The sequence below is a fragment of the Poecilia latipinna genome, unplaced genomic scaffold, assembly GCF_001443285.1.
Source record: "Poecilia latipinna isolate Pla-1442-1.1 unplaced genomic scaffold, P_latipinna-1.0 Scaffold155, whole genome shotgun sequence".
Classification (NCBI taxonomy): Eukaryota; Metazoa; Chordata; class Actinopteri; order Cyprinodontiformes; family Poeciliidae; genus Poecilia; species Poecilia latipinna.
In genome coordinates this window covers 13,249-34,565 of record NW_015112771.1, presented here as the reverse complement: position 1 = coordinate 34,565, position 21,317 = coordinate 13,249, and the positions used below count along the sequence as shown (strand labels likewise).

General features: G+C 40.8%; 2 protein-coding genes across 4 annotated transcripts in view; both read right to left on the bottom strand.

The window, feature by feature from the left end:
- cnnm2b (cyclin and CBS domain divalent metal cation transport mediator 2b) overlaps positions 1 to 12,180 on the bottom strand; it is a 55,737-nt gene extending 43,557 nt beyond the window's left edge. The window contains exon 1 of one of the 2 annotated variants that reach the window (XM_015029487.1): positions 10,140 to 12,180. In XM_015029487.1, coding sequence (XP_014884973.1) covers positions 10,140 to 11,625 — 1,486 coding nt within the window. In that variant the 5' untranslated portion in view covers positions 11,626 to 12,180. The remainder of the gene's footprint in view (positions 1 to 10,139) is intronic. The other variant, XM_015029486.1, reaches the window with a different exon arrangement.
- Positions 12,181 to 16,011: 3,831 nt separating this feature from the next.
- On the bottom strand, positions 16,012 to 20,466 carry as3mt (arsenite methyltransferase). Of its 2 annotated transcripts, none has more exons than XM_015029484.1 (11): positions 20,283 to 20,466; positions 19,954 to 19,975; positions 18,979 to 19,106; positions 18,743 to 18,893; positions 18,219 to 18,355; positions 18,059 to 18,128; positions 17,865 to 17,946; positions 17,311 to 17,442; positions 16,923 to 17,062; positions 16,724 to 16,846; positions 16,012 to 16,630 (listed from the first exon to the last, which is right to left on the bottom strand). In XM_015029484.1, exons 1-11 carry the CDS (start codon positions 20,297 to 20,299, stop codon positions 16,541 to 16,543), a joined length of 1,092 nt encoding a protein of 363 aa, XP_014884970.1. In that variant the 5' UTR covers positions 20,300 to 20,466; the 3' UTR covers positions 16,012 to 16,540. The 2 variants fall into 2 exon arrangements, with proteins under 2 accessions (XP_014884970.1, XP_014884971.1); XM_015029485.1 differs by having other exon boundaries at positions 19,954 to 19,972.
- Positions 20,467 to 21,317: the final 851 nt, after the last annotated feature.

Genomic DNA, 21,317 nt, shown 5'->3' with positions numbered 1-21,317 from the left:
CATATTCATTAAAACAGCACCAGAGTTCACTTCAACGAGCTGGGAATTAAGTTTTTAGGAGGACCAGGGTTCGCTCCTCGGTCCGCATCATAGATCAATTACGCATTCCCACCTCTCCAAATGAACCAGACTTTCTAGACAAACCCTTTGAGTAAAGCAAACTAAACATTCTGCTATTAATAACCTCTTGGTTGCTCATGACTGCAAGAGATGGCATCAGCAGGGACCAGGTCAGACACATCAAGCATCTTTCAAACACAACAGGTCATTAACAAGGGGTTAACTTTTCAGAAATACGTGATTACTTCTTTCACAGCAGCTTACTGTGTGTCTGACTGCCCTTTTGGAGACATTTGCCAAGTGGAGCAAACTTGGAGGCTAAAGTACTTTCCCTTTAATTCCAACTATAGTAAGGTAATACTTAGCAGTTTCTTTGTTGAACAACCCAGTCCAGGCTTGCACTGCACTACTGCAAACTTAACCTAATGCAAGCAAGTTGAATTCTACATTTAAGTTTGTTGCAAAGTTGGCTATTCAGCCGTATAATGAAGATGATTTTGAGGTGAGTGATGTAGTATTATGAGATCTATTAAAAAAGAAAGAAAAAACAAATGTAAAGAAAAGTTATAATTCCCCATCGGACAGGCTGTGGGAACGCACCATGTCCAGATTCACACTCGACTGCTGTACTAATCGGGTCTTAAAAGCCTACTCCATGTTGCACCAGAATCTGAAGAATGCAGGCCAAATCTAAAGCGAGTCCTGCAACACGACACACACCAGAGTTCAGTCCAGTCAACACCTCACACGCCAGGAGTCAGTCATTTGCTTCCTCATTGATGTCCAAAGCTGGAGAGTTTGGATGGACATGTCGCATTTTGTTGACACATTCAGCAAAACAAAAAAAGGCCAGTACTTTCTATTTATTCTTTAGGACTGGCTTACTGCTAGCTCATATTTTAACTGGACTTATTTTATACAGTATTAGAAATACATTTCAAAGTGCTAATAAATTCATCAATACATTTTAAATTCTACTGAACATTTAACACTGGAACTGGAAGACATGTTAAGTATCCCAAAATAATAACTAAAATAACTGAAATGACAATCAACATGAATTATGAAGTCTCGGTAAACAAAATGGTCCTTCAAAAAAAAAGAAAGAGCTAGTTGAGACCAGTGCACCAAACAAGTTGCAATTATCATCCGATTTTTGGTCAAAAGAGAGAAAAGAGAAAAATCATAAATCATGCAAATGGAAATTATTGCGTCTGTTTCAATTTACCATGCGATTAATTCATTCATTTTAGTTTCTGTTTGCTAACTCAGGAGAAACTCCCTCAACACATGATCCAAGCATTGTGGGGAGAAGATTCTTAAGTAAAGGTAGGGCAAAACTACTTAATCTGAACCCAAAAAGTGCAAACAGTTGTCTTTGGTTCATGATTTAACAAACGAGACAATTATTTTTCAAGTAGGTTTAGTTTGGATAGCTTTTTTAACAAAACACAGATTGCTCTACTGTGATTCTGGCTACAAACAACCGCACCTTTCTAAAAAAAAAATCCCATACCGCACAGGAGAAAATCTCCGCACAACATTTGTGCCCTGTAAGAACAAGTAAACTGAGATGCAGAAAAAAAACCTCTTCACTTCTAATAAAGTGAGCAGCTGGCTGATTAATTCTTACTGAGTTCAAAGGAGAGTCCCTCATCAGGAAACAATAAGTGTTCTTACCAACATGATGCCATTTAATCCCCCGGTTTTTACCAGGCGCTTGCTGTCATATCCTCCACCACAACAACAAACCGAGAACAGAAAACCAAGCACAACGGTTTGGTCAAAGCTGCAACAGGAAAAACTTTCTCCCCCCCGCTCCTTTAAGACGAAGCACTGCACACAGAGGTCGTTTAGGTTGCTGAGTCTGAATTAAGCATAGATTGGCCTATATTACAGGAATCAGGGGGAAGTAGTTCAATGTTTTTTACCCAGGATGCCTTACTCTGAAACCGAAAGTAAAAAAGAAAAAATCATAGCTGAATACAAAGTAATATGGATATTCACGACAAGCAGGGAGCTGACAAACTAAAACAACAGAGCTAGAGCCAACTGAGTTTACGGTTACGGTAACACGTGCTGTGACGTGAGCAGCGCCCCGTCCGCTGACTTACATTGAGTAACTTTGACTTTCAGGAATAGCACACCTCCCTCAAAAGCCGAATTCCTGTTTTTGCCCCTGCCACTCGGTTTAGTCCCAAATGGCATGCGCTGACCCACTCATTAACCAGTGACCCTGCAGCTGGACCAAACAACCCCTGCATGACGGTAATTGTTGCAGTCGGAGACACGGCAATTAATGAAGGGGCCAGAAGTTTCCACCAGGGTGTCTGACTGCATTAAAAGGCTCCCGCGTGAAGCTCGCTGCGACCCCTGACCTGTTGGACCTGTGTTGTGGAGACCTGTGACAGTACAGTGTGTCGCTAAGATGTGGCCAAATATGATGTAACGAATCACAGTGTAACGCCTCCCTTTCTTTTACAGAGAAGATGAACTTTTGTGTCGATTCTGAGACCAGAAACCTCAATGAAAGTGTTAAAGTGAATTATGGAAGAGTGGAAAAATATAACCTCCAAGAAATCCCCAACATGTACGAGAGAAGAAACACCGCAATATTCAGTATCTCCAGTAGGTTGCGACTGCAACCATTAATGCAAATTCACTCATCGAACACAGATTTCCCCGCAGGATGATGATGTGGGAGTAAAGAGTGAAAATTTAAATAAATTGCAAATTTAACCACAACTTTTTTAAAAAAAAAAAAAAAAAAAAGTATTTCAAGTTTTAGGCCACAACAATCGCAGAAAGACGTCGGACAGCATCCTGGACGTACTGCGAGTTTGATATACGTGGCCCTTTATTCTTTCTGCAACAGTCTTCAGACACGCACGCAGCTCTGCGAGAGGCAACAAATTAATTAACAGTGACTTATAACACAAAGCACTTTGAAGTGAGAGTGCACTGCGACCAGAGCCAGATTGACTGGAAACTCTGACCCCGCCGCCCTCCCTTCAACAGTCGCTTATGACTTCCCCAGAGGGAGGCGAAGCGAAGGCAAATTCCCTCTGGTGTGCCGCCAGCCGCAGGAACACTCTGATTCAGCCACTAAAGCTAAACCGACTGGTTTACTGTAAGCGTGTTGCAAATGCGACGCAGACACGGACCTGGTGCTGCTTTCTGGTGGGACGCACAGCAGGTTGACCAAAACTACAGCGAGGAGGAAAAAACATTTACACCCGTTTTTTTTTTGTTTGTTTGTTTGTTTGTTTGTTTCCCACATTAATACAACTGGAAACCTGAGCGTATTTTATTAGGTGCAGAAATGTCAAGATGTCAAGAAAATCCGCAAAATCTTTAACACATCAAGCTCTGAAAGGGTGAATTAGCATCCAGGCCCTTTTTCTCTGACAATGCCAAATGAAAAAAAATAAACGCAACCAAAAGGTTCATAATGACCTAATTAGTAAGTAAAGTCCAACTGCATGTAGAGTAATGTCTTAAATGATCAATTAATCTGACAGGCCGGTCAGGGAGAGCATTATTTAGAGAAGCAGTCAAGAGACGCGCTGTAACTCTGGAGGAGCTGTACTGATCCTCAGTGTCCACGCATCCTTAAATAGTCTCTAAGGTATTAAATTTATGTATCTAAAATGAATGCCTTATAATGTTCTCAATTCATTTTAAAACATGTAAGTTAACCTTAAATATATTAGGTCTTAAATGTTTTCATAGCAGCACTACTTAGTCTTGCATGTCTACTTCTTTTTCTTGCTGGATCTCTGCTAATAGACACTTGCTAACTAGCTAGCATGTTTTTTTGTGTCAATCGTGTGTAAGGGAAAATGTACAGGCAGTTAGCTGTACCGTGGTCATTTTCATCACCGCTTCACTTCTTTGTACCTCTGAGGCGTGACACATTCTGTGAAAGAAAAAAGGAAATCTTGGCGCTGTGGGGGTAAAGGCTGTAGAGAGCCATATGCAGTGTGAGAAGGACAAAGCTGCTGCCAAAAGCCTCAAACAAACCCCAGAAAATGTCATAGTTTTTGCTATGAATGTAATACAGTAGAATCCCTCAACAATCCCCAATATTTGTAGTTCTTCGGTCTTAGATCTGACTTGCTGAAAAACCTGCAGACATCCTGCTCTGCTCAGGTGAGAGACTCTGTTGACAGGACAATTACCCATCATGCACTTTCCAAATCTGGTCTAGGTACGAAGGAGTGACAAGAAGAAAAGCAGTAGAAGTCTGCTTTAAAGTTTGTCAAGTAGCGGGCAATGTGTTCGAAGGCGCTGTGCTCAGGTGAACATTTTCACGCTCCAAGATGCTTCAGACTTGGCTTTAAGTTCACCTTAATGTATAAGTGGTTTAGATTTAAGGATATTTGTGTGATAAAATGGCCCAGTAAAAGTCCAGATTTAAATCCAACCGTGAATTTTTGAAAACTGATGTTCACAGATACTCTCCATTCAATCTGACTGAACTTGAGCTGTTTTGCTAAGAAGAATTAAGAAAAAAAAATAAAAAATACTACAATCTCCAAAACATGAAAAGCTGTAAGAGACAAACCCCAAAAGACGAGCAGCACAAAATACTGAGACTGGACACTTTTCTGATTTTATTTTGGATTAAAAAAAAAAAACTTTGAAAAGCCATATCTTGGCTTTTCAGATGGCAAAATGTGAAAAACTTTAAGGCAAAGGAAATATTTTCCAAGGCGTTGTCTCTCAGTCAAAAAGCACAAACTCAGAGAGAAGCATTAGATGTTTCTCTAATTAAGAACATGCCCAGGGAAAGCTTTTTATATTAATTTTTGAGCCTCTGTATTCCTGGAAGCTTCTGTACCCAAAGACTAAAAGCATAAGTAACCATTTTATAAAACTCAGTAGTCTTACTGTGAGTTGTACAATTAACATTTAGCATCAGTCAAGTTGGACAGGTCAGTTACTGGCTTGAAAGCACAGCTTTCTTCGTTTTAGGATTAGCATAAACGATGAGTAGTCCCCAGGAGTTTGCTCCTGGATTATTTCGTGGTCGACTGTAACTTCACCAAAATGTTTTTTTTTAAAACGTACGTCAATAAAAATGCAAAATTGCACATGCAAAATTGAGTGCAACGCAAATTTCCCCATGGAGACAATAAAGTTTAATCTAATCTAAAGATGAGTATTAACAGCAGAACAATATTCCAGCAAGTGCAAAAACAAAATGATGATGATTTTTACTTAATCTACGGAAAGAAAATCAGCAATTAGATTTAGGTTTCAGATCTTATTGCACAGATTAGTGTATCTGTTCTTCATACTGTAACACAAATATAACAAGCCGATATCAGCTATTTAATCATCTGTTTGGGTGGACACGCATATGCTGCTTGTTGCTCGGCAACTGTGCTTAAATCAGCGTTACCTGGTGATTGGTGTTACAGTCTCCATGCCACAGTTGTGCATATAAAGCCTGGAAAAGCGCTATAAAAGTTTTGAACCACTTGCTTTTTTACACACATGAAATTTAATGCCAATCATTTGTTAAAACAAATGATTAATTATGGTGTTGGCCCACACTACATCACACCAAGAACTTTAACTCCTCCAGGAAGGCTTTAAACCAAATTTGAGACTGTGTTTATGGGAATTTCTGACCATTTCCTTTTTTTCAAAATCTCATTTGTGAGGCCAGACACTGACGATCAAACGGTGCTCCTGCGTCAGGGCTGTGATCTGAACTCGTTGCAAGAAGAAGCCAAAACAGTTCCTGAAGACTGGAAGCAGAAAATTGCGCAAAAATTGTCTTTTGTGGAAGCATTAAGTGTTCCTTCCAATGAATTCACCTGGGCTGAACCCAACCATTGAACAACAGCCTCGTACCAAAACCCACTCTGCACCAAAGGCTGTGCTTGAAGAATACAGTCAGCCCGGTGTTGTTCTCCTGCTTCCTGCCAAACACACAGTCGTCCACTGGATTGCAGCAAGGAGAAGAACACGTCAGAGGACGCAGCTCCACGTGCCACCACAAAGACAAGCGGCAGCATGCTTTTACACTGGTGGAGCAGGGCTTGGGCACAGCTGCTGACCACTAGAAGCACATTTCATGCTCTGTTTTTCTGCTAATCAGGTCTGAAAATAACTACCGTGTGCCTCACCGTCAACTAACCCTGTTTGGTGATTTTACATGCCCTTTCACTTCAAATATCACTAATAGTTGATGTAGAAGGAATGACTGCATGGAACCACACTGGCATTCACCGAGCACCTCAGAGTGACCCATTCCTTCACAAGAGACTGTAAAGTCCTTCTGCCTCCCTAGGTGTTGATTTTAGAGCTACAGTCCAGAGAGCAGCTTTGAAAGTTATTTAGTGAACATTAGTGAAGACCCAACAACCGTAAAGGCCAAGAATCACACCAGTTACGTCAGGGATAAAGATGTAGAAGAGGCTACGTCATAAAACAACATCCCAAGCACTGACTACCACACTGGATGCTGTTCAGTCTATCGTCTGACAATGGGAACAGTACAGTACAGCTGTAAACCTACCAGGACATGGCTGTCCATCTAAACAGACAGACTGGGCAAGGAGAGCGTCAAACAGAGAGAGCCATAGTGACTCTGGAGGAGAAGAAGCTCTCCTCTACATACAACATGAGATGTCTTATTATGAGAACATATTATGATTAGTTCAATGAAATTAAACTAAAATGTCTTTCTGTTTTCAGATTTTAGAACAAAATTGAATCCTCTATTACAAGAGGAGAACATTGTAGAATGAGGTAAGCCTAGTTTGAAGCTGTTAAAAGCGTCAAACAAGCTTTCAAAAGATAGTTTTGCAATGTTTTTTAAAAGTCATAGCTTTCCACAGCTATGACTGGTATGGAAAAAAACACCAGTCATAGCTGTGCAAGGCTGGTAATAGGTCTGGGTAATATAGCTTAAAAATAATTTTTTTAAAATACAAAATTCACTTTTTTTTCCTTAAAAAAAATCCATAAAATATCTTTAAAAAACTGGCCTTCATTCCAATCATTCCTTCTGTGAGTTGACCAGTCTTCAAAGCTGATATAAATAAAAGATGGCAAAAAAAAAAAGATGACTGTTCTTGGGTGAATGATGGAAATAAAACCATTTTATTCCCAAAAATGAAATCTTCAAAAACAGAAAATTCTATTAATTGATAAAATCGCTTTATTTATCGCCAGGCCCTCTGGTAGAGATGTGGTTCTGCAAAACTTTAGCTATCATAAAAGTGAACGCCATGAGTCAGTTTTCTTCCACAGCACAGTTTATCCACTGCTGTGTGTTGACGTATCAAACAAAAGCCTGGTAAAATACATGGAAGTTAGTCGATGTAATGTGACAAAGTGCAAAAAAAGCTCAAAATGTATCGATGCTTTTCCACTTTACATGGCGGCAACAATACTAATAAAATAAACCCCGAAAGACGGACGTTTGTTTCCTCCCAACAACAGTGCCTGTCTGTAACCAGTCAACTGTGATGAAAACAAATAGTACGTTACGTAATGCTAATTTGGCATGGAGAACTTCACCTAATTTCTGGTAATGGAGCTGAATGATTTGTTCTGTTGTACCTCCTGATTAATCCTCTTAAAAATAAAGTGATTATTCTAATGAGCATGCAAGGCTACCCAATCACGCTTTTTCCAACATTTTAGAGTATTGGTAAATGAGCTGCGGACGGGCGCGCCTCGCTGCCCCTCCTGCAGCTCTGTGTTTTTAGGAGGAACCTGCATAAAGTCCAGCAGCAGCTGTTTTAGTCAGACGCAACCCACGGAGCGAGGGCGGAAACCAAACCGCCCCCCTCCGCCAAATGAACCACAGGTGAGGTAAGCATCTTTGCCGAACGACATGCGCGGACAAACACTCGGGGGCTCAGAAGTGCTAGAGGCTGTTATTCATTATCCACCCAACCGCATTCCAGCACTGGGCAAAAGCCGTTATCACCACCATCGCTCTCAGATCCGAGCAGGAGAGAGGCAGAGACGGATTTAAGCAGGTTCTCGAACAAGATGCCCTCACCTGATGACCCCGGCTCCACCGTTGCACCATTCCCACATGTCCCACTGCTTTACAAATCAGAGAGAGAGAGAGAGAGAGAAAGAGGGGGAGGCAGGCAGGGGAGGCTTCAGAGGCGAGGTAAGAAGCTGTGGGAAGCTGGAGGAGAGTGGGAGAGTGTGAACATTAACACTGAGTGGAAGTGATGGAGAGTGATAAGGGCACCTCCTGCTCCCCCGTTTACAGGAAGCTGGTGGCTAAGGATGTGGCTGATGAGGCTAAAACAAACCCAACGTGGTGCTCCTGTGATTTTTTTGTTGTTGTTTTGTTTTGTTTGCTTTCACTGCAAGGAATATCTTGTCAAAAGGAGGGCAGAAATACGTTCTCCTCACTCTGCTCCTGAAAATCAGGTTTAGACTATTTCTGAGGTCATTTGAAACAACCTGGCCTGCAGCTGCAACACAGGCATCCAGAGCAGAATGAAAGGTCAGCTTTGGTTCACAAATTATGACACAACTCATCCAATACCTTACCTGACTCAAGAGGAAGAGCAGATAGGTGAAACACCAGTTTAATAACGAGTGAAGGAGTGAGAGTCCTGAAACATTGCACATGTACAGACAATACCCGCGCTATGGAGAACCAAAAGTGCCACAATTCAATCATTGAATAAGGTATTTATCTGTAACTAAGTATTCATAAGTTTTTAATCTCTTTATTAAATTGATGTTATATTTACATTTTAAACGCAAATATTTACTTAATAAAAAAAAATAAATCATGTATGTATTTTTTCAAATCTGTCAGCAAATTCTCCAGACACTTCATGCTTAATTTTATGCAGATTGACAAACAAGTGTTTCAGCAGAGCAAGCGTTTTTACTTTTTATTGCTTTGCAGGTACAATACCGTGATGTATGTTGGATCCACTGAATTCAGTCTTATGTTAACTATTTAATTGCGTAAAGACAAGAACACACTCGGGAAAACATAACCGAATCGCATACAAAGTGCTAGCTTAACTTGATCTACATTTGCCATGCTCCGTCTTGGGGGCACCATTGAAATAAAGTTCCTGTGTTTTTCCCTCAGTTACAGTTTAGCGTTTCAGAAAACAGGGACAGTTATGGTTTGAAAGCAAAAGTAGTGCCACACAATTGGCTACCATCCATTCATCTATTAAAACTGTTAAACTATCTGAGCAGATAGCCTGACTAACTAACCAGTTCAAATCCATTTGTTAGACTCGAGTCAGTCTTTAAAGAGAAAAACCTTTGGCAGGTAAAAGCTACAGTAAGTACTGCAGAACTTGGTATGTTTATTCTAAATTTTTTCTTAAGACTAGGACTCAAAACTACAATGACAATAAACAACTGTGGAATATCTTGTAATAGCACCAATTTGAATGATTCATGCTGTCAATTTTAAATGAAACATTCTAATAACATTCTAATAATAATAATAATAATAATAATAATAATAATAATAATAATAGTAACATTCTAATTTTATACAGATCTATACTTAAGGTTATCATATCTCAAAAATGGGTACGTTGTCACAATTAGACATCTTGAATGTTAAACAGCTGTTTATGTGTACTACACAGCATAACTAACTATTTCTGACAATTACAGTTTCGCTAAAGGAGAGGTCCAGAGGCAAACATGAAAAGTAAAGTGAAAAAAGTATATTACAAAATGAAGAGATCAGAAATATTAATAAATATATAAGAATGAATAAATTAATACTAATAAAAATAAGTATTAATGCTTATTCTGCAATTGAATAAAGATCGAGTGAAGATGATCAAAATGATTGAAAATATATAAAACATGAATATGATCAGACACACATTGTGGTTGAAAACCAGTGGATTAATAGCTTTGTAACTACCCTGACTTTGACACAATTAATATTTAAAACCATGCTTTAAATATTGAATTGGCGATTGAATTTCCCAATTAATTATTATAAGACTTACATGAAAGATGACTTAATTAAAAAAAAATGTATTGGATTGTGTCACTTTTGGCTTTCCATACAGGGAGAACAACAAACGTGCTTTTCTCACCTTTTTTAAACTCCTCCAGCATCGCATCCAGCTTGGTGTCATTAAACACAAAATGCAGCGAGTGGCTGTAAAACTTTGTGATGGTTTTGAGCGGCGTGCAATCATCCGGGTCAACGAAGGCCAGGTCCTTGACAAACAGCAGATCCACTATATTGGACCTCTCGCCCTCGAACACCGGGATGCGCGTGTAGCCGCTCCTCATGATCTCGGCCATGGTGTTGAAGTCCAGGATCGTGTCCCCGGGCATCATGAAGCAATCTCTCAGCGGCGTCATGACGTCCTCCACGGTCTTAGTCCGGAGCTCCAGCGCGCCCTGGATGATGTTCAGCTCCTCCTTCACCAGGTCGTTGTAGGGGTCCGTGACGCGCAGCATCTCCAGCAGCTTCTCCCTGTTGTACACGGTGCCGATCTCCTGTCCGAGCAGGTAATCCAGCAGCTTGCTCACCGGGTAGGACGCGGGGAAGGTGAGCAGCATGAAGAACTTGGTGAGGAAGATGGTGTTTGCCCCCACGGCCAGGCCGTGTCTGGAGCAGATGGCCTGCGGCACGATTTCACCGAAGATAACGATCCCGATGGTGGACATGACCACCGCGATGAGCCCGGAGCCAGCGATGTCGTCCAGGAGGATGGTCAGCGTGGTGTTCACCAACACGTTCCCGAGCAGGAGCGAGCAGAGCAGGTAGTTGCCCTGGCTCCGGACCGGCTCGATCTTCTTGGCGTAGTTCTTCTCCCTCTCCGTGCCGCAGTTCTGGACGATCTGGAGCTCCATGGGATCCAGAGCCATGAGCCCCAGGTTCAAGCCGCTGAACATGCCGGACAGGCACAGCAGCATGGAGATGAAGATGACCTGGAGCCAGAAAGGCAGCAGGAACTTTTTCTCCTCCACCACTATCACTTTGGTGTCGTCCCCGTCGTGGTAGATCCAGGTGTTCTCCGTCCACGGGTCGTGCAACCCGGCCACCGCCGGCGTGGAGGTGGCGATGCAAAGGTAGTACGTTTTACTCCTCTCGGTTTTCCGCAGGGGTTTGACCTCAATCTCGACTACTCCGGATGTTTTCCGATTCAATATGATGTTGGGTAATATAATTATATCCGAAGTCCTAATTCCGCAGGGATGCGAGCCGGACGAGTCCTCCCGGCTCTGGTTATCCCCCGAGGAGCTGTCAAAGCCCCCCACCGCCCGGCTCCGCTCGTGTTCCGTGAAGGCAATCTTGGACCAGGTCTCGTTGTTGATGTTCTGCCCGTAGACCCTCAATTTCACCCGAGACCGCTCGCTCACCCGCAGGTAGCCTTTATCCATGAAGGAAATGTCGTCCGTGTCCTCCAGCCGGAGCCCGATGATGACGGTCTCCTCGGAGCCCTCCTTGCCACTTGTCGGGGTGACACAGCAGCCAGTGACAGCTAAGAAAATCATCGCCAAAGCTCGGACCCGGCTAAGTGACGCCATTTTTGCAATGTTGGGTCCAGGGGATAAGGGATCTGCCATATCGATGACCGTTTGGGCAAGCAAGCTCCTGAATGAAAAGGGCTTTGAAAAATCAGAGCCAGTCGGAGTCCGCCTTCATCTCCGCCCAGGGCTGCCGTGACTTGTGCATCGGGACCTGCTCTTTCCCACTACGTGTCCGACACTGAGAAGCAGCCAGCGCAGGCTTACAGGCCAACTCGTGCCTCTCTCTGTGTCCCCAAGACGGGCGACGGGAAGGACCAATCAGGGGCGGCGGCCGAGCCTGGGGGCGGGGCGTCCGCAGCCTCCTTGGCGAATCAGATTCCGGAACAAGTGCAGCTCATCTTTGGAGGCAGAGAGAACTCTCTACCCGTTGACTTTTTAAAGCAGGCTTCTTTATGCACCCTGCACTCGGGGGCACGACTCCTGGCTGATTTAATAAAAAGATAAGCCACATGGGTCAGCGTCAGACTGTTTGTTTCTGGAAGTGGACTTAAGGTAAAGCAAAAATATAATTCAGTTAGAAATTAAAAAACAAATTGTTTTCACAAGCAACTTGCAGAAAAGAGTATCATAAAACAGGAGCATATAAAAAAAATTGAATAATGTAAAAAAAAAAGTTAGTGTGTGCCAACAATTTTACTCTAAAATGCACATATACATATTAAATTAAGTACAGTTTTCACAGACAACACAAGAAGGTAGCACAACAAAATACACCAGTATACAGAACAAAATAGTACAATCACAAATGTATATAAGAAAATCTTAAGTTCAAATCGACTACTTACACACAGTGAGAGATTTCAAGTGTTTATATCTGATTATTCCAATGCTTATGGCTGACAGATTAAAAAAACTTGTATATATATATATATATATATATATATATATATATATATATATATATATATATATATATATATATATATTTTAAACTGAGATTTCAAAGAGTAGAGTATGTTTACACTGTACAATAATGTGTTTTCAGTACTTTGTTGTGGCTCTTTATATATAAAAATTCAACACATTAAAACGCTGTATAGTGACATGGGCTTATAGGTTTGGGTATTTTTAGAAACTTGGAAAATACAGTGCTTATTACACAGACATGTATTGAAAATGAACATATTTTATTACATAATTAAACTAACTGAGCTATACACATTGTATGTCCATATAAACCAACAACAGTTATTTAAAAAAATACATTATAAAACACTTTTGTTGTTAAAGTTTGTTCAAACAGGTACAACTTATTCCTCTTGAGTATTTTAGCTTCAACTTATCCAATTTATTGCTCCATTTAATCTTTTTTTCTGATATTTTTTCAGTTTTTTTAAGAGTCCTTTTAAAGTATTTGATTAAAAAAATCTGATATATTACTATTACTTTTTTTGCTGCTGACATAAACTTAGTTTTTGGGAATTTTTCAGTTAGGCATAAATAATATATTCTATTGTAATTGCCAATTAAAATCTTTTTGTAAAGGTTAATACAACATTCATTAGAACAAGCTAGGTACATGTATGAATGGTATGAAGCCTAGTGATTAAGACAAGTGAACATTACATTATTTTGTAGTTCCCATTTGCATCCACTTCCATTTTTTTCCCTCTGATTTGGGGTTTCAACATCATTACCATCCTTATGTAAGAGAGGAGATTAAGGTGAGCCATGACCAGCACACTCATCCAGGGATGAGTCACTTATTGGTGATTTTTTTTTTTGATAACACAATCATCTTTCAGGCACTGCAAGTAAACATCCTAATCGCACTCATAGAGCAAGTGTTTATATTTCTGCACAGTTCGAAACACATGCAAAAATGCAAGTCTCGTAATCTATTAGTGCTGCTGGCCTCCTGTAGTGTCAAGCAAAACAAATGACGATCATTCATAAGCAGGCATTAATACAGTTTCATTGCATCAGTCGGAAAATCACTCATGCACAGCACGCTGCCGGGCCTGTATTTCCGAGTCCTCTTTGCACAATCATTTGCAGAAGTCAGCAGATTTTGTGCTGTAGCATCCCCCTGTGGCTGAAATGAGGCCTTGGGCTGGCAGACTGAAAGGCCAGTTTTAAGGGATTTACTATGTCAGCCTGCATCAATAATTCAACAGCAATAAAGACATCAGAAGTGTAGAACGTCCGCACACTTACAGACACACACACACACAAGAACCCACCGTGTCCGTTCAAATGTCAGATGTACAACCGTGTCTCAATCACAATGACCAAGCTCGTCGTAATCATTATGCAGCACTGTATTTGGCACACATTTGCAGTCGTGCTGCACGGCTAAGTAGCACTGTGGGATGTTTAGGAAATCACCACTTTCACACCACTCAAACACAGCAAACGACCCCTCAACACCCGGGGTCATGTTCCCTTCAGGGGTCCGGGGGCGTCCGGAGGGCAAACCACATTCGGATACGTCTATAAGCCTCTACAGTGACTGTGTTTCCAATGCAATCAAACATCAGTGACTGTTGGAATGCAACACTCATTTATTATTGATGGATGACTCTTAAGGACTCATTTTCCGTAACAAATAAGTACGTGTATGTGCGCCAAATGACTATAGGAGCTGATAAGATGGCATTCCTTTGGCTGAGAAGAGAACATTCCTTCCTGTTCAAGGTTCCCCGGCATGACTCCACACTCTGGTTATGACTCCGAGACAGCTGCTTGACCTTCTTGCATGTGGATGTGTGCGTATGCAATGTTTCAGTGGGTATGCGAGTGGGAGAGAGAGTGCAGCGTGCGCCTCAGTGCACACATGTGTAGTTGTGACTGTGCGCACAGCAGGGCTCCCTGGGTGTGTCACACACTTCGGATTGATCCCAGACACACACTGACCTCCAGTGGTTCGAAACAAACAAATAAATCGGAGAATTCCTCATGCAGGAATTTAAATATGACACTGACCTTAGGTTGGACGCAACAAGACTCACAGGAGCCACCCGGTGGCAGGAAGCTGAAGTTCACTGCAAAGCTGGAACGGTGTCGAGACGCGTTCTCCATCCACCTTCACTAGTCTACTGAGTCTGGACATATTTACAATCGTGAAGACACAGTGCATGCACCTTGTTTCTTTATCATACAGCATGCAGCATATGCAAACCTTAAACGTGTAATGGTGGTCAATTCGTAAGCAGTCCTCTGGCCTTGCAATCGCTTCACTGAAATCACTTGACAGGTTTTGGTGTTGCCTTGAGAGATACCTTGAAAAGCATCTACAGCAACAGTAAGAGAGTAGGATCCAGAGGAAACGTCCAACACTGATGCTAACCAAAAAGAGCACACAGGTTCATGTCACATTTCCATAAGGAAACAAAAAACAGCGGCTTAAGACTTTCGGGAAAATATTCTTTTGACCGATGAGAGAAAAATGGAACTTTGTCGAAGATTCAAGACTGGTAAAACCAATACGTCATTTCAGAAAAAAATATTATAACTACAAAGTGATGGTCTGAAGCTGAGTGCTGTGATTATTGGAGCCATGAATTCTGCTTTCTTTCCAGAGGAGAATGCCCAGCCATCTGTTCCCACCTTTAAACTCAAGTGAACGTGGGTTTTACAGCAGGATATGACCTAACTCACACAGTCAGGTTGATGCCTTTATAATATCTACCATTATAAAATGGAGTACAATGATCTATATAAAGGTTTAAGAGTGGTCTAAATCCGAAGTGAAAATTAATTTCTTGCTGTGCGCTATAACTTTAGACACAACATTCATACTTCCTTAATAAATTAGGTCAAAGCAAACACAAGAGAAATGGCCAAGGAAGGTAAATGAATGTAACCATGGAGGGCATTTAAACGTACATGAGAATCCATAAAGTCAAGAATCCTTTTGCTTTTGTGTGAAATAAGATTCAGCTTAGCGGTTAAATTAAACGAGCATACAGGGATCCATACAGATTTTTCACTTGTGACCTTTGAGGACACAAACTTTACCAAAAAACACACGAGAGTAGGAGTTTCTCAAGAGGAAAAAATGTTCAGCTAGTCAAAATGTCCTGAAGACAAAATAATGATGGCCAACACTGGATTAAAACTACACTTGTGCCGTCATCACAGATAAAAGATGTTGGTGGGTCTGACACGTATGAAAATTATATCTTGTATGAGAGGGCAACTTACAGGATTCAGTTGTCATCAAATTAAAGCAGATGTTTAGCCATGTATGTGGTATTTTTTTTTCTGTAAAAATACTTGGAACTTTAGTATTTCAGTTAAAATGTAATTTCTTTACTGAATAGCGAAAAGGTTTGAGGATTTTAGCAATTCATTAAAGCCCAGCTAAAAACTAAAACATGCATTTTTAAAATTATCTGTGGAGTTCTGTTTATAAACACCACACAAGTAGTTAAAAAAAACAACTAAAAATACCAAATGTTCACAAATAAAGACAAGATATCCTGAGGACACACAATATTTATTATATTTATTAGATTTATTTATACACAAAGAGTACATGTTACAGGGAAATGTCAACAGGTACAGTTCGGTAAATCATCTCAGAACCTGAGTGGCTGCAGAAACTAGAGCTTCACCTTTCAAAGGTTAAGTAAGGACATGATGGTGTTAGAGCCTGTTGATTAAAAAGAACTGCCAATGCATGTAAAAGAAGAAAAAAAACCTTAACTGTTGCTCTGTGAAGAATAGCAAGTTATTTTATAGTCATCTTTACTCACATTTTTTCTGATTTGAACTATTTTTCCATTATCCTTAATTTAGAAAGTGATTTCAGAAAAGCCAAAAAAGAAGTCCTTTTGTGACATTTCACAGCCATCTCTCTTCTCTTAGAAAACTGTTTAAAGGCACATTTGGAACAGGGAAAGTTTGAAATTTTATTCATATTAAGTGTCTGATCTTAATCTTACTGAAAAAGGACAGTCGCACAGCATAGTGCATGCTGCTGCATTTCTCAGTGCTCGTCCTGTGATCATTTGCAGCAATCAGCAGATTTCGTGCTGCAGCATCCCCCTCGAGTTCCCAACCGAGAGGCCAGGTCGAAAGGATCCACCGTGTCAGCCTGCATCAATAAAAAAACAACAATAAAGACACAAGGACACATGCAATAAACTGGAGAAGTCCTCATGCAAAAACTTAAAAGCATGACACTGACCTTAGGCTTGGCACAACACGGCTCACAGGAGCCCCCTGGTGGCTGGAAAGTGAAGTCTTCTGCGAATCTGGAATGCGTCAGGATGCAAGCCGCTTCTCCGTCCACCTGCACCACTTCATTGGTCTGTATTGAATACAGCCGTTTAAACACGGTGCATTTTTTTTTTTTTTTGCCGTCACAACGCAGGATGTGTACAGACCTTAAAGGTGTAGTGACAGTCAAACTGGAAGATATCCTCTGCCCCAGTGATGCCTCCATTATATATGACCTGGCAGGTCTTGGTTTTGCCTTTGGGGACTTTGAACAGGCGGTACGTGGCAGAAACAAACTTGAAGTCACCTGTATGAACACATGCATGAACCGTCAACGGGGTACAAGTCACTAAATGAAATTCTCTCATGCAAGTGCGCTGTAGTGCGACGTTCCTTACAACTTAAGTTCACCGAAATGCAAAAATGCGCTGAGAGGAAGCGGTTTTGCACAGCCAAAGAAGGTGCAGAAAAGGTGAAAACACAACAAAAGAGCTTTTGCTCATATATAACATGTATAATATAATGAAGTAGAATTGGCTGTTCTACAAAACAAACCTAGCACGTCCTGCAGTTCTTTATTGTCAACGGCGACGACGGTGGCCGTGACCAGCCGTGGCTGACTAAAGCCCACCTCCTCAGCCAGCTGGAGCAGGTCCTTCCACCACAGCGCTCCGCCCAGACATTCACCTGCAAAGAGCATCCAACCTTTATGAGACAGACAACAGAAACTATGGAACAAAGCCTTACTGATACTAGTCAACTACGAAGGTGTGTGAACTGCTGGTTAGCTGACAGCATTGAGAAATCATGCACACATTCAAACCCCAAAATGCTTTTATTGTGACGCTCTGACAGGAAAAAAAATTATTACAATTATTATTAAAAAAAAAAAAGAAATGTTATCTGTGTCAGTTTCATCATAAACAGGCGTCATTAATTTTTAACAGAACTGTTTTTCTATCTCATCAAACTAATGAAAATGTTTTGTTTCATTGTAAATAGAAAAATTGTTTACCCAAAATTTAATTGACACTAAATTCTGATCTTTTCTTTTTTTTAAATACCGATTTTGTTTGATCAAGTGGTGGCAGAGAATATTTGTGACCCACCCCACAGCACTTTGTGATTTTTAATTTCCTCTGTCAGTCTTCCACTGGAGTAGACGTCACTGAAGTACAGCTCACCCCCGTCCTTGAGGAGACACACATTTGCAGAAAATATCGCTACAGCAATCCAACTTCAAACATATAGTGATAAAAAATAAAAAATAAAACAACTGGTAAAAGCATGAAGCTATGCGCACCTTGAGTGCATTGTATGCTTCAGCCAGAACCTGCTTCTTGTCTGGGGAGAGGTTCACTACGCAGTTGGAGCTAAGCAATATCAAAAATCAACAATGTTACAAACAGGATAAAAGAAGAACAAGAAGAAGAAAACCTGATGAAGTAAGGATCGTGTCTTACATGATGATGTCAAACGAGTTTTTTTCCAGACCCGCCTCAGACAAGGCCTCAATGTAGCCATGGACAAAACTCACGTTTGGCTTCTTGTAGCCAAACTCCTTCGTGTGATAATCCATATATTTTCTGGCCACTTCGAGCTTTAACGGAAGAAAAATATCTGGGTTTTCAGGATATATAGGCTGTTTATTCTGAACATTTGTATTTCACATTCAATTCGAGTCAAACGTTTCGCGTTTAAACATTTGTAAAGTTAACATTTAGCCATTTACACTTCTTCTGAACATGCTTACAAAACCTTCTACCCCTAAACGAGACTCAGTTTACCAAATACTGTGCATTTTTTTTCTTCAGTAATTTACACTAAGAATAAATCAAGTAATTTTTCAAACTTGCTACAGACTTTGTGAAGTTGTCCCAATGAATGTCATTTTTAAAGCCAGAAACTATTCCTCTTGAACTCGACAACAGGCTGAGATGTTGTGGTCTGTCTTAATGGCTTCATTCGTAATGTCGTTGCTCCCTACCTGGGCCTCAGTCATGTCAATGCCAGTGACATGACCTTTTTCCCCAACTAGCAAACTTAACATGTAGCAGTCCCTTCCACTCCCAGAGCCCAGGTCCAGAATCCTGCAGCCCTCCAAGGACTCCGGCACCACCAGACCACACCCGTAGTATCTGGTCAGGAGGAATCAGAAACAGATCAATCTCAATGTCGAAAAAGAAAAATGATTAAAAAAAAAATCATCCTCCCCTAAATTACTTGTTAGAGACTTCAGGGTGAACTTTCTTCAGGGCTTCCCGTATGAAGGCTGGGAGAGGCTGAGCTGGAGCCACGCAGGCGCCTGTCTTCAGGTCCGACGTCTTCTGGAGCCTCTTTCCATAATAATCCTGTTTATCATGGAAAAGCTCAAACACTGACGACGGGGTAAACTGCATCCTCCATATAGCTTTATTCCTGATGACGCTGCTGGAAGACTTAATATATTTGCAAATTCTGCTACGATAGCAGCAGCTGCAGTAAAGCTCTTTGTTCTGGTGCCAAATTATATGTAGCGAGCTTTTTTTTTTTTCTTTTTAAGCAACTAGCAAGGGGTTTAGCTAAATATCTTCTTGTTTTGCCCGTTTTGATACTGACTTCAATATGTTGAGACAGGACTACTTGTTTCTCTGATTTTAGTTAATAAAATGGACGTGAAGTTTCAGCTGGTGTGAATTAAAGATGAATTATTCCAGTCGTCAGTGGATTATTTTTTTATCAGTTACCAACAAACGAGGACAAATATGGCTGGAGAATTTACCTTTAAGTCCTCACCTCAATGCTTGGGATTAAACAGTGCTACAGTGCAAACCTGGTATGATTTTAGGTTTCAAAAATATTGAGTGGAGTAGTTTTTTTTTTGTTTTTTTTGTTTTTTTAATGATTGCTGATATAATTAATCAGTGTGTGACATTCTGGGTCTTTCCCTTGCCGACTGCATTTTCAACTTATAAAATTCAATCACCTATCAACTGAATCATAATTACTAAGAACTTTCAAAAACTGAATCATTGAATTAATTCACTTGAGAATTACAGCAGTTGAGTCCCAACACCACTGTTTGACATCACTGCATAAGAAAGGGATGTCAATAAACTTCCATTTATCATCTAAAACTTTTTTTAAATTTAGCCAATTTTAGTGACCTTAAATTAAATTTATAATTGTATGAAGGAGGGGGAATTGACGTCACGTTACCTTGACATCCTCGTGAACGCTGCTGTCAGAGAAATCATTTACAATGGCACGTAAAAAAAAGAATAGTCAATCATTAACTCTCAATGTCAACGTTACAGTCTTGACGGCGACAATAGCTGTATTTGCATAGAATAAACAGGTGGCTATTGTTACGGAAAACTTACAGAATAATTAAAATGTGCAGAGTAACTTAATAAATGTTACTGTGACAATTTTATGTCCCTGTTTTGGACTATATGTGGACATTTAAGTCGGAACACACCTCGCCATGTTAGCTGTAAACTGTCACTTACAAACAGCACGTAGCGGGAAGATTAAGTACTTCTTACCTGTTGTGGTGAGCCATTATCCCGGGTTCCTACAAAATTTAAAGGCTGAATAGGGAACTTGAGTCACGTTTAAAAACAAAGCAGTACGGATTTCACTTCCTGATCGGCTATACCCTCTGCTGGATTATCACAGACCAAAGATTAATCTTTTCTAGACCGTGCTGTAACTTCATAAGGTTACTCCTTTTAAATCATAAAAGAGTTACTATTTATCCAAGTCAGTCAAAAGGATCAGATTAGATGTCAGTAAAAGGGTGCTTTTACACTGTGACTGCAGTGTAGCATAGGAGCCTGTGTATATAAATGTTAATTTAATCTGGATTTTATTGATTTATGCATAATTACTGCCTCAGGAGCTCAGCTTGTAGCTCGTCTGCTCTGTTGTGTTTATAGTCTCTCATCTTCCTCTTGACAATACTCCATAGGTTCTGTAAGAGGGCTTAGGTCAGGATAATTGGCTTGTCAGTCAGTAACAAAGGTACCATACTGATTAAAGCAGGTGCCATTAGTGTGGGCAGGTACCAAGTCCAGGTGGAAGTTGGACTCAGCATATCCATGAGCTTGTCAGCTGAAGAAACCATGAAAACGTCCAGGTAGATGGCTGTGCTTGTCTTTGGACTTCAGAAAACACAGTGGACCATCAGCAGCAGACGACATGGCGCCTCAAGTCATCACTGGCTGTGGAAGCGTCACACTGGACTTTAGATAACATGGATTCTGTGGGGATTCCTCCTCCAGCCTCTGGCACTGCAGTTTCTAAATGAAATTCAGTTTGTTTTGATCTAAATAGAGGGCTTTGTGACAGCAACAGTGCAGCCAGTTTCCTCCTTGGTCAAGGGGAGAGACTTCAGACATTGAGAAGTGGCTTAACACAAAGAGCAGCTATTGTTCTTGATAGGCCTATGTGTGGTGGCTCACTAAGCTCTGATTTCAGCGTTTTTGGGATCAAAAATGGTTCTTCTGTAGTTTCTGAAAGTGGTTGTCCAAACATTTCCCCCATTCACTCAAGTCATTCATTGTACCTGCACACCCTTG